General features: G+C 38.4%; 1 protein-coding gene across 1 annotated transcript in view; it reads right to left on the bottom strand.

Moving 5' to 3' along the window:
* Nucleotides 1-2,503: 2,503 nt before the first annotated feature.
* LOC107571453 (eyes absent homolog 3) overlaps nucleotides 2,504-11,421 on the bottom strand; it is a 49,160-nt gene continuing 40,242 nt past the window's right edge. The window contains exons 3-11 of the mRNA XM_016257778.1: nucleotides 8,455-8,624; nucleotides 8,122-8,205; nucleotides 7,939-8,028; nucleotides 7,807-7,865; nucleotides 7,475-7,635; nucleotides 6,107-6,221; nucleotides 5,797-5,918; nucleotides 5,573-5,673; nucleotides 2,504-3,670 (exon numbers count right to left, since the gene is read on the bottom strand). Coding sequence (XP_016113264.1) covers nucleotides 3,590-3,670; nucleotides 5,573-5,673; nucleotides 5,797-5,918; nucleotides 6,107-6,221; nucleotides 7,475-7,635; nucleotides 7,807-7,865; nucleotides 7,939-8,028; nucleotides 8,122-8,205; nucleotides 8,455-8,624 — 983 coding nt within the window. The 3' untranslated portion in view covers nucleotides 2,504-3,589. The remainder of the gene's footprint in view (nucleotides 3,671-5,572; nucleotides 5,674-5,796; nucleotides 5,919-6,106; nucleotides 6,222-7,474; nucleotides 7,636-7,806; nucleotides 7,866-7,938; nucleotides 8,029-8,121; nucleotides 8,206-8,454; nucleotides 8,625-11,421) is intronic.

Here is an 11,421-nt window from a genome sequence, read left to right as displayed (position 1 = left end):
AGAGTTCTTTGCCATGAGGTGCCATGTTGAACTTCCAGTGACCAGTGTGAGAGAGTGAGAGCGATAACACCAAATTTAACACACCTGCTCCCCATTCACACCTGAGACCTTGTAACACTAATGAGTCACATGACACCGGAGGGAGAAAATGGCAAATTGGGCCCAATTTGGACATTTTCACTTTGGGGTGTACTCACTTTTGTGGCCAGAGGTTTAGACATTAATGGCTGTGTGTTGAGTTATTTTGAGGGGACAGCAAATTTACACTGTTATACAAGCTGTACACTCACTACTTTACATTGTAGCAAAGTGTCATTTCTTCAGTGTTGTCACATGAAAAGACAAAATATTTACAAAAATGTGAGGGGTGTACTCACTTCTGTGAGATACCGTATAACTCACCTTCCATCTGAAAAGTTCAGTTACAGTATAGATTCAGTCATATGGCACAGTGAGGACATTTACTGCATTGACAGAAAACTCTGTTCAAGCACAAAAGCTTATGGCCATGTCATACCTTCATCACAACTTTTGATAAATACTTTTACAAACATGATGGATTTTATTTGAGTTATGCAAGTTAGGTAACGTAAGTGTATTTTCTAACGTGACAATTATTGCCTGTATTACTGTAATTATTTCAGCAAAAAAGGTGGTTTGAAACATGTATCTTGCATTGTTTGCTCTTGAATGAACTGATTGTTAAAAGTACTAAATTGAAAGAAAATCATACTGTTGTGTTTTGGTGATTAAATCAAATGTTCTCAATATACAGTATATTACAATAACCTTATGCTTTGAAACAATGATCGTGTGGATGAAAATATGTATAATTGTAATGAGATCAGTTTTGAAAGAATGACTAGTGATGTTACAAGTGTGATCAGTTTGGATTGTTGTACTTAGAGTTTTGAAAATATACACCTTATTTGTGAAAATAGTACCTAAGTGAAGAAAAAAAAACAAAAACGTAAAACCGAAATCAAAATATTTTGGGCTGAAATGTGTCCTGGAGGTGTTTTCATGAGATTCACACAACTATGAGACAGAGATGAACAAGCCAATCAGGTAGGCCAGCCTCAAAGTATTTAATGAACATCACTTACACAAAACCAGAAACAGTGTCGGTACAGATATTTGCTTCTTCAGCCAGTTTCAGTCTGAATATGCCAGAGGTTCTCCTACTGATCTAAAAGCTCAAGCTTAATCCCAGGGCTAGATCGAGCATTTATTCTCTGGCTAAAAGAGCCATTACATCCCTTGATTGTCTATGCATTAGTAACAAATCCCAAGATCTCATGAGGATTCAGTCATGTATCTTCAGTTTGTGTAGATAACAGACAGTATACAGGGACTACATTTGTTTTTTCCTGAAAGCACCAGAAGAGCAGTTTTTATGATTCAAGTTAAAGAACAACAGCATCTGATTGGCTGAGCTATGGAGAAAAATGATTTTTGCAGAGATGAAATCAGCGCACTTTAAAAATACCAAACTAAAAGAAAATGCCAGGTAACAGCATTGGCCTATGAGTCAAAGGTAACACTTCACCAGAAAAACTAATTTCAGTAATTCCCTTTAAGATAATACATTTACTGAATGGTGATTATAGTTAAAAGGCACAATATAAATATATACAGGAAAAGAAACACATAGACACACACATCTATGAAAACAACGAAGATTACACATTCTTAATTGTCAAAGCTGCTTGAATAAAAATGCTTTTTCTTCAAGCTCAGTAATGTTCAGTCAAAGTCTTGCCGCAATTAGGAATCTTACACCTAAGCCTGCTCGTAAAACCACCTTCAACCAAAATTGAAACAATCACTTATCACTGACCAGAAATGTACTGCACACTTTCACAGTTTTTCTCCCAAACATGTACAATTGAAAGAAAACAGTCACAGGCTGGGGCCCTGTAGCTTCGAATCCATGGGTCATTTTGCAAAATTCCACTCAGCCACATGATTTTTCTCAGGAGACAAAAATGCAGTTAGTTCATGTGGCTCATAATTGCATTATAAACATATAACAAGATATATTTCTAATGGGACAGTATCATTCCAGGAGCCTATGTTCATCTTAATATGGATTTTAAAGAAATGGCTTACCAAAAAATGAAAAATAAATAAATAAATCTCAGACGTTCACTGAAAATCTTCCCATCACAGCTCTGAAATCTCTGCATTTGCATTCAAATTCAGCATGAACTTCGGCAAGAAATGTCACACAGAGTTTCAGCTGTTGATTAGGTCTCATAACTGAATGAGATTCACAAACAATCTTCCCCTTCACTGTAGCTCTAAAGCAGGGGTGTCAAACTCAGTTCCTGGAGGGCCGGAGCTCTGCAGAGTTTTGTTCCAGCCCTGCTTCAACACACATACCATGTAGTTTTCAAATAAGCCTGAAAGACTTGATTAGTTGGATGAGGTGTTTGTTTAATTAGGGTTAAATCTAAACTCTGCAGGGCTCTGGCCCTCCAGGAATTGAGTTTGACACCCCTGCTTTAGAGCTACAGTGAAGGGAATGATTGTTTGTGAATAAATTAAATTCAGGTCTGTTCCTCATTGTATGACTTCTATCATATAACATGCTAAAGGTATTTGACTTATGGTGATTTTTGCAGTTTGAAGCCCCTTTCCCCATTAAAATTTCATTGAATGCAAACGTGAACATTCTTCTAAACATCTCCTTTCATGTTTCACGAAAGTCAGTCAGTCGGTCATACGGATTTGGAATAAAAGTAATATAAATAATGCCAATTCTCATTTTTGGGTGATTTATTCTTTCAAAAAAGAGGGACAAAAAGTACAAAAAGAAATTTTTTCCATTAGGCACTCTATAATTCACATTGCCTGATTTAAAGCAGAAATGATGAAGTGTGTTTGAAGGGTAAATGAAAGTAGATCCCTGGAACTGAAGAACATTTAGGAAAATTTGTATATAGATACTGTAAAAATGAAATTGGATCTATGCTAAACCCTGTAGGTACCATCTGTAGACAGATATTAAACAGGCCACATCTGCAATCCGTTTTAGGATTGAAATAATTGCATCATTTCGTGTAGGCTTCTAAAATAATGTGACCTGACATCTCATAAGAACCATTATCCTGACCTTTGGAATGAGTGCAAATCAAAACGACTCCAACTTACTTTTCAGCCCTTTAAAAAGAATGCAAAAAAAAAAAAAAAAGACTAAGTTCACTCCTAAGTTTCTGTACCAGTGCAGACCTTTGGTCATGGGTTGTTCCTTTGGTGAATCCAGTTAAGTTGAAGATGGTAAAGTACATCCTTTTTCCAAGAGAAACATGCGGTGAGAATGGGAGACAGTTTTTTTTCCTCTTTTCCTCATGTACGGTTGTGTGGCATCCCAGTGCAATATTCAACCTAGGGGGAGGATAGCTGCCATTGAGGGAATGGAGGGCTTGTGAGATCGTGTCACAGATCTTCTTGAGTTCTTGTCTATGACCACTAACGTCCCAGAGTCTACGTCAGCTGCTCCACGGCTGCGCTGGATCAGGTTAGGGGTGGATGGGATTGCTGATGGGTGCAGCCGGAGAGATCCATGTCTTACATCCAGCTCCATCTATAAGAAGTCCAGTTCCAGAGCTTGGTGAAGAGAAATCAGGTCTCCGTGAGACGAGATTCGCCAAAACGGCATGTTGTGCTAAAGAGTGACGGGGCACATGGATTAGATCAAACATACACAGATCAATAAAAAGAACTTTTAATGAAAATGTAAATCAATAGAATAAAACAACATTTGTGAACCTTTACGTCAGGCCTGTTCAGCTGGGAGAGTCCGGACATTACTAAAGGGCCTTTCGCACCGCGGGAACCTTTTCATAGTACCAGAACTAATTGTGGAACTACTCACTTTTTGCCATTTTCGCACCGCCGGAACTGGGTGTGATTGTAGTACCGGACTGCCTTTTTTGAGAACCAAATTAGCTCCTACTCCGGAGCAGGGTCTAACCAGCACAACTGGAACTAATTGTGACGCAAGTAGACATTGATTGGCCAAACGCGTATAAAACCCCCCTCCCCCGCCATGATTTAAAACGCCGTGTAAACATACTGTAAACATTGTGTCAACTTATTTCGCAAGTATGGAGAACAGCGATAGATGGACGGATGCTGAAGTGCAGGCACTTGTAGCAAATGTAACACTGCCAGTTGTCGTTGGAGATTCTTAGTCCTCCTTTCCGTCTTTCAATCGCTTTACGTATACGTCGACATTCCATGTCCATTATTGTGAAACCCGTGTGAGACAACAAAAACACAGCTCCGATCACAGCGTCCTCCATCCTCCTGTTGTTAATGTTGTTCTTCTTTGTTTCTGTTGTTGAACGCCGCGCACAAATGACGACGCTGTCGACCGGCTTACGTCTTTTCCTAGTACACACTCTCGGTGCGAATGCAACCCTTTAAATGGTACTGGGAAATAGTTCACGCAAAATCGTCCCAGTACATTTAGTTAACTAAATGTAACTAAAGCAGTGCGAAAGGCCCTTAAATGCGCTAGCTTTTAAAAGTTTGCAGTCAGTAAGAAAGAAACAAATTGTTACTTTTATTCAGCAAGGAGGCATGAAATCGATCATTTCTTTTGAACTTTTTATTCGTCATAGAATCTCACAAAAAAATGTATCAGTTTCCTCAAAAATAATGTGGAAGTTCACTTCACGAATGGCTTTGCACTCGCCTACAACAGAGATAGTATTTCTCACGCAGGTTACGTCTTTATGAAGTGAACAAGAATCTTATAACGCCGTTTTAGAAAGTATTGTTAGGTACGGTATTACGGTATGGTTTGGTAACCTGTCAGTACAGCTTAAATCTAAGTTGATGCACCTGGTATTGACAGCGGTGAAAATTGATGGGCACGATGAACATCTTAACCTTCGAGATTTATATGAGGAATGCATCTCAGTCAGGTAGACAGGATTCTTGGGGATCAGACTCATTTCCTGCATTCACAGTATGAACTGCTTCCCTCTTGTAGAAGATATAGAGTCCCAGTGTGTAAATTAAATCTGTATAAGAACTCTTGTACTTCGTGTATCTGTACGACTGTTTAACAAGTGTTTATCTTGATAGATCTTTATCATTGTTTACTGTTATTATTATTTGTTTATCGTATGTCTTTGCAGCAACATGTCGTCCATAACAATTTTCCTTTCGAGGACAATAAAGTATATTACTACTATAAGCAGCAAATCAGCATATATGATTTCTGAAGGATCATGTGACACTGAAAGACTGGAGTAATGATGCTGAAAATTCAGCTTTGATCACAGGAAGAAAAATATATTACAATAGAAAAAAACCTGCTTGTACCTGCTTTGCTGCAAACTCTTCATCACGACCGTCCCCTATAACAACATAGGTCACTTTGTTCCCAAAGCGTGAGATGATGCGTTCAAAGTATATTACTACTATAAGCAGCATATCAGCATATATGATTTCTGAAGGATCATGTGACACTGAAAGACTGGAGTAATGATGCTGAAAATTCAGCTTTGATCACAGGAAGAAAAATATATTACAATAGAAAAAAACCTGCTTGTACCTGCTTTGCTGCAAACTCTTCATCACGACCGTCCCCTATAACAACATAGGTCACTTTGTTCCCAAAGCGTGAGATGATGCGTTCAAAGCAGCTCTCTTTTCCTGTTAACAGAAGTTACAGATAATTTGTTACACATAACATGTACATATCCTTGTGCTCAGTTCATCAGATTGATACCCTGGTTAATGTCTGAAGTAACATTTTTGGTAAACCAAACCTATTACCTATTTTAGTGGCGCTGTAGATGTTCTCGACGGGAAAGACGTCACCCAGTCCATAGAGAAGCACTTTAGCTAAAGCAGGAACCAGCTGAGTGGTGGTGACCAGAACATTCATACATCTGCCCCTGTGAACAAACACCAAAAAAATTAGCCCATTGTTAACGTGTACACTTAATTAAAGCTGAAGGATCTACACTGAGAAACCGGTTTAGCGTGTTGCTCTAGCACATCACACACAATGTTTAATGGCTAGAGGTGGATCGGATGATTTCCACTAAATCATGCATGTTCTGAGAACAGACACAGGCCTCACCTTGACTGAATGAGCAAGAGAGATTTGAGGGCAGTGCTCAGCCAGGCATCTGTAATTGTCTCAATCTCTGAGCGCAGCCTGAGCAGTAGGTCTCTCTTCATTGGGCTTAGCAGACCTGCAAGATCAGCAGAAGATACTGGCATTAAAATACATACATATAAGGCTTATTGATAAGCAGTAACTTAAAGATACTGCTGGACCTGGTCTGTATAGCTAGTTAATCCATGTAACACAACTAACAATGTAATGTTCAATTTTCAGCAATGACAAAATTTCCGATGTAGATTCTATGGTTCATTCCTTACTACCCTTTATATATATATATATATATATGTTTTTATTTTTACACAATTGGAGGAACATGTTCACCTAATGTTGTTGTGCGTTCATGACAAAGTTTTTTTATTGTTTTTTTTACTTCCTTAGTATTCTTTGATTATTATCAGCATCTCTTCATTCTCTCTTCATTGCCATCTGGAGCAGCACTTAAAACCTTTCATTGTGGACAACAGAACAAGCCAGTTTCACCCTTTAAGCTAAATCTTGGAGTTTATAAGACTAGTTTATTGATTTTTTTATAATTTAGACACCTAGAACAAATCCACATTTGTGTCTGTATTCTATGTTTTAGGTGCAAAACTTCATTGTAGAAAACTTGTCCAAGACATAGGCCAAACAGTATTTGTTAGCCATATTCCACAAATGCACGATCACAGAATGAAACATTGACAAACCTCAATAAAATAGTGAATGAAAGGTATTATTCAGTAACATGCTAAATCCAAGATTTAGGATTTGTTAATGACTAGAAAGTTCTCAAGAACAACATTTATTTGAAACAGACATCCTTTGTAACATTATAAACGTCTTTACTGTCACTTCATGGCATCAACACAAGTGAGGCAATAATGAACTGAGAATACACAGCTGAAGGTCTGTAGACACCAAGAATGAAAACTATAAAGATAACTACAATGATAAATACATTAGTGTCCACACAAACGCATAATAATATTTAGTTTTTTATAAGCATACACTATAGGTACGCCATCTGTCGCTTTCAATGCTCAAGCTCTTTAAGGCATGATGGATTCTGATTGGCTGTCAATGTTCTTATTCATCAGCTGAAAACCCCCCCTCCAAAAAAACCACACAACCCGTGTCAGTTCCATCAGACAGCACACATGAGGCTGCCATGAACTTCATTCCAGTATTCCTGATTAGATATCAACTAAATATGAGAGGAAAGTATGCTAGAAGGCAAGGCAGGGAACTACTACTTGACCAAGTAATAATGGTACAGTAAGAGCACCACCGTGTGGGAACATGCAACGTGGTTTGGAGCAGAGTTACAAGACACACTCTCACCTCCCACATTCCCTTTGAACCCGTTGTAGATCTCTTTGAGCCGGCGATATCTGAAGGCCAGCTTACGCATCCACTCTACTCCTCCCTGTACCGTGGAGGTGGACCCTGGACCACCGCCCGCACTGGGCCCGCTGAAGCCATCGCTGGAGAAGCTGTAGTTGCTAAGCCAGAATGATCACTATTAGATGTGTTATTACAGACTAAACTAAAAAACAATTACTAAGAGCTTTTACACATAGCCTCTGTCATAAATGTAATGGCAAAAAGTGTTATTGTAAGGAGTTGTAAAATTGCTTGAAAACTCGTCATGAAGTTTGACTTGGTTTCATTACCTCAAGTCCTGTCCGTTGTCATCTGAGGCAACATCATCAACATGGACCTGATCACATTCCTGTGTTGACAGGAGGGGTGAATGTTATTTACATGAACATAAAGCAAACTGACCCTTGTTTTACTCTGCTTACCTCCAGATCATTGAAGAAGAGATGTGTGTCTGCGAGCTCAAAGATCAGTTCCTCCATCTGAAGACCCAGATTGAGAACTGTTGCTGGGTCCTGAATAAATAAAAGCATCCCAGGAAACAGCAAGAATGTGAGAAGGGAAAAAACAGGCATTACTTCTGCCAGTTTATAAAAGCAATTCTGTACCTTGCCAAACTTCTGTGCAAATGAGCCGGTAAGAAGAGAGTGGAAAATTATGATGGTTTCATCCAGATCCCACAAGAAGATACGCTGAGAAAAGAAAGAGTTTGATATCATGTTTGTTGCAACTGGCTGTTGCCCAATCCACTATGCTCATCTAATGATTCATTGCTCTACTCTCCATTTTAGTGCATTTAGCAAAAAATAAATAAATAAATGATAAATTGCAAAGCTGACTGTTTAAGCTGAGCAAGCTCAATTTAATGCATTTTTTCTTTGTGTCAACGTTTCCATACTCTTCAGAATGTGTCGTTAAAACTATGCAGGTTGCTTCATTACCTCAAGGTCATTGTCTGTGGATTGGGAACCATCAGATTTCTTGGCTTTGCCTTTAGCTTTGCCAGGAGGGTTTTTGCGGTTTGTCTCGTCTTGGTCACTTTCTCCTGTGGGAAGGGCCATCCCAGCAGGCAGAGCCACACCTGTTGGGAGCGTCACACCTGGGGATGCATCTGATAGAATGAGCAAAAAACATGAACTGCAATGAGAGCCAGAAGACTGAGGGCATCCACAATGATTATCTAGTCCAGGGCCCGTATTCTTAAAGATTCTAAGAATCCTCTCAGAGAGCTCCTAATTTAGCTTAAACATTTCTAACTAGGAGTCTTAGCTTAAAAGTGATTCAGGACCAATCTGAGAGCGAGGAAAAGACAAAAAACTTTTATCTTAGTGAGGAGGCAGGGCTGACCCTGTTGCTAGCTATGACACAGTCTTTTGAAGACTGTGATTGGTTGGTTGTCCAAGAAGGAAATAAAAGAGTGCTTTTAAGAGTAGGGTCTATTATAAGCCTTCACTTTGAAATTACAGGCGTAATTTTTCCTGTTTTATCTCTCTCTCTCACACACACTATATATATATATATATATATATATATATATATATATATGTATATTCTTTATTTTTTATTTACCATGCTGACATACTTAATGTATTTTATAGGAAATGAACAGCGACACAATAAGGTTCTGAAAGTGCTGTACTTGTTTGTGCTTTCACTTTGCTTATAGAAGGTTGTGACAGACCCAAATCATCACTGCTGCATAGTTGCATTTTTCCAGTTGTCAAATATGTTAATGTAGTTAATCTAGTGATTACTTCCATTTCTGGCGCAATGGCATTTCTGCGCGGTGTCTGAGATGTTATCCTGTCTCTAATAAGATCGGTCACAAACATAATCCCTGTACGATCTAATGTGTAGCGTCTTATTAACTCAGTCATGCATTGTGTGCAATACATTTCTTCTCTCGCTTTATGTTTCGTCCATTTTCTCCACTGCTAAAGAAACTCTTAAGCCTCTTAAAAGTCATCGTCCGTACTACTAACAATTTTGGACCTTAAGACATCTTTTAAGGGTTAAGATGCTTTCTGAATTACTTTTTTCTTTACTTAAATTTTATATGAATTACATTGGAATTAAGTCATAATTTAACCAAAATAAATTTTTAGTATAGTAATTTCACACTATTTTTAGTATAATATATACATTACACATTATTGTTCTGAAGTTTGGGGTCAGTATTATTTAAAAATGTTTTAGAAAGAAATCTCTTATGCTTACCAAGGCTGTATAAGACTGCAAGACTATTTTCTATTGTAATATATTTTACTTTTATAGTTTATTCCTGTGATGCAAAGCTGAATTTTCAGTAGCCATTACTTTCAGTCTTCAGAAATCATTCTGATATGCTGATTTACCGCTCGCGAAACATTTCTTATTATTTAATTTATTATTTCTTGTGTTGTGTCAAATCCAATAGATCCAATAAATGAGATGCACTCTCCTAATCAATCCTGGAAAAGGAACCAGGTGACCTAAAAACTGACATGAGTGATTTAATTGTGCAAGATTTACAAAGGAAGCAGGACAAAGAAGAAGAGCAAGAGGACTATAAATAAAAATAGAATATATGAGCAACTGATATCTTGTTAGTTTCATAGAATTGAGGCGAGAGGACAGCAGATGTAATGTGCAGGCTTAATGTGTTATACTTGTGCAGCAAAGTATATAATGTAGAATTAGAGCAAAAGGTCATGTATCTCTCTCTTTGCAATGAAAAGGTGTTGCATATGCAACCAAAATGTATATATATCTCCTGCTTAGCAACAAAAGCTTGCTGCAGAATGCTGGAAAGGAAGTGAGGTGTTGAGCTTGACTTGTATGTACAAATAAGTACATTTCTTTGTAACCCATGCAGACTATAAATTGTGAAGCTTGTAAGAGCTTGTTATGTTGATTTTATTCTGAATTTGTTCATTAAAGCGAAGCCATTTTATGTGGTGATGCGTTACTCCTCTCCAAACAAGTCTCAGAGTAATTTTTTTCTTCATTAGCTATTATCTGAACCTAAACATTAATCCCATCGAGCCTCAAGAGCATCCGGACCTGACTGAGTTTGGCACGGACTCCCCCACAGATTTCTAACCAACGGGCAGTGCTCTCAGTCTGAAGGGGAGAACAAATCTTTTGATTTGGAATTGGATTTTTGGATTGTGGAGATGTGTGTTGGAGTACTTAGTTATTTAGGGGGAATATAAATACAACAGTTGAAAAGTCGTGCTTCTTAATATTTTTGTCAAAGCATTTTTTTCAGGATTCTTTGATGAATAGAAGGTTTTAAAACATCATTTATTTTACATAGAAATTGTAACATTATGATTTTCTTTACTGTCTTTTTGGTCACTTTAATGTGCCCTTGACAAATAAAATGGTTACTGACCCCAAATGTTTGAATGGAAGTGTGTGGCTTTTTATATGTAATATAATTTAAATGTGATGGCGCCGACGCTGATGGCTGCCTCCGTGGCGTGCTCCGCAGTTGTTTTTATGTTTTTGTTAGTTTGTCCTGTCTTTAGTTATATCCCTGCAATCAGTTTCACCAGAGACAAATTGCTGGACATTCGGAAGTACACACCACCCGATATTTCACCGGTTTTTGACTATTCTGATGTTTTGCTGGACATTGTTGTCGGGGGAGCAGCTGCGCCGATCAAGCGCTTCAGGAAGCGCAGACGGGGGAAGCGAGCTGGCGCGCTCGTGAAGCTCAGACAGCGTGGATTCAGAACGCCGCTGCCGAGCATCCATCTGGCAAATCTCTGCACTCTACCCAACAAAACAGACGAACTCCTTCTGCTCTCCCGGACAAATAAGGATTTTTCAAACTCTGCTGCTCTGTGTTTCACGGAAACCTGGCTGAAAGACGCAATCCCGGACAGTGCGTTGAGTCTCCTGGGCTTTCAGCTGTTCAGAGC

Source organism: Sinocyclocheilus grahami, unplaced genomic scaffold, assembly GCF_001515645.1.
Source record: "Sinocyclocheilus grahami isolate Dianchi unplaced genomic scaffold, SAMN03320097.WGS_v1.1 scaffold1597.1, whole genome shotgun sequence".
NCBI classification, from domain to species: domain Eukaryota; kingdom Metazoa; phylum Chordata; class Actinopteri; order Cypriniformes; family Cyprinidae; genus Sinocyclocheilus; species Sinocyclocheilus grahami.
This window is presented reverse-complemented; position numbering and strand designations above follow the sequence as displayed.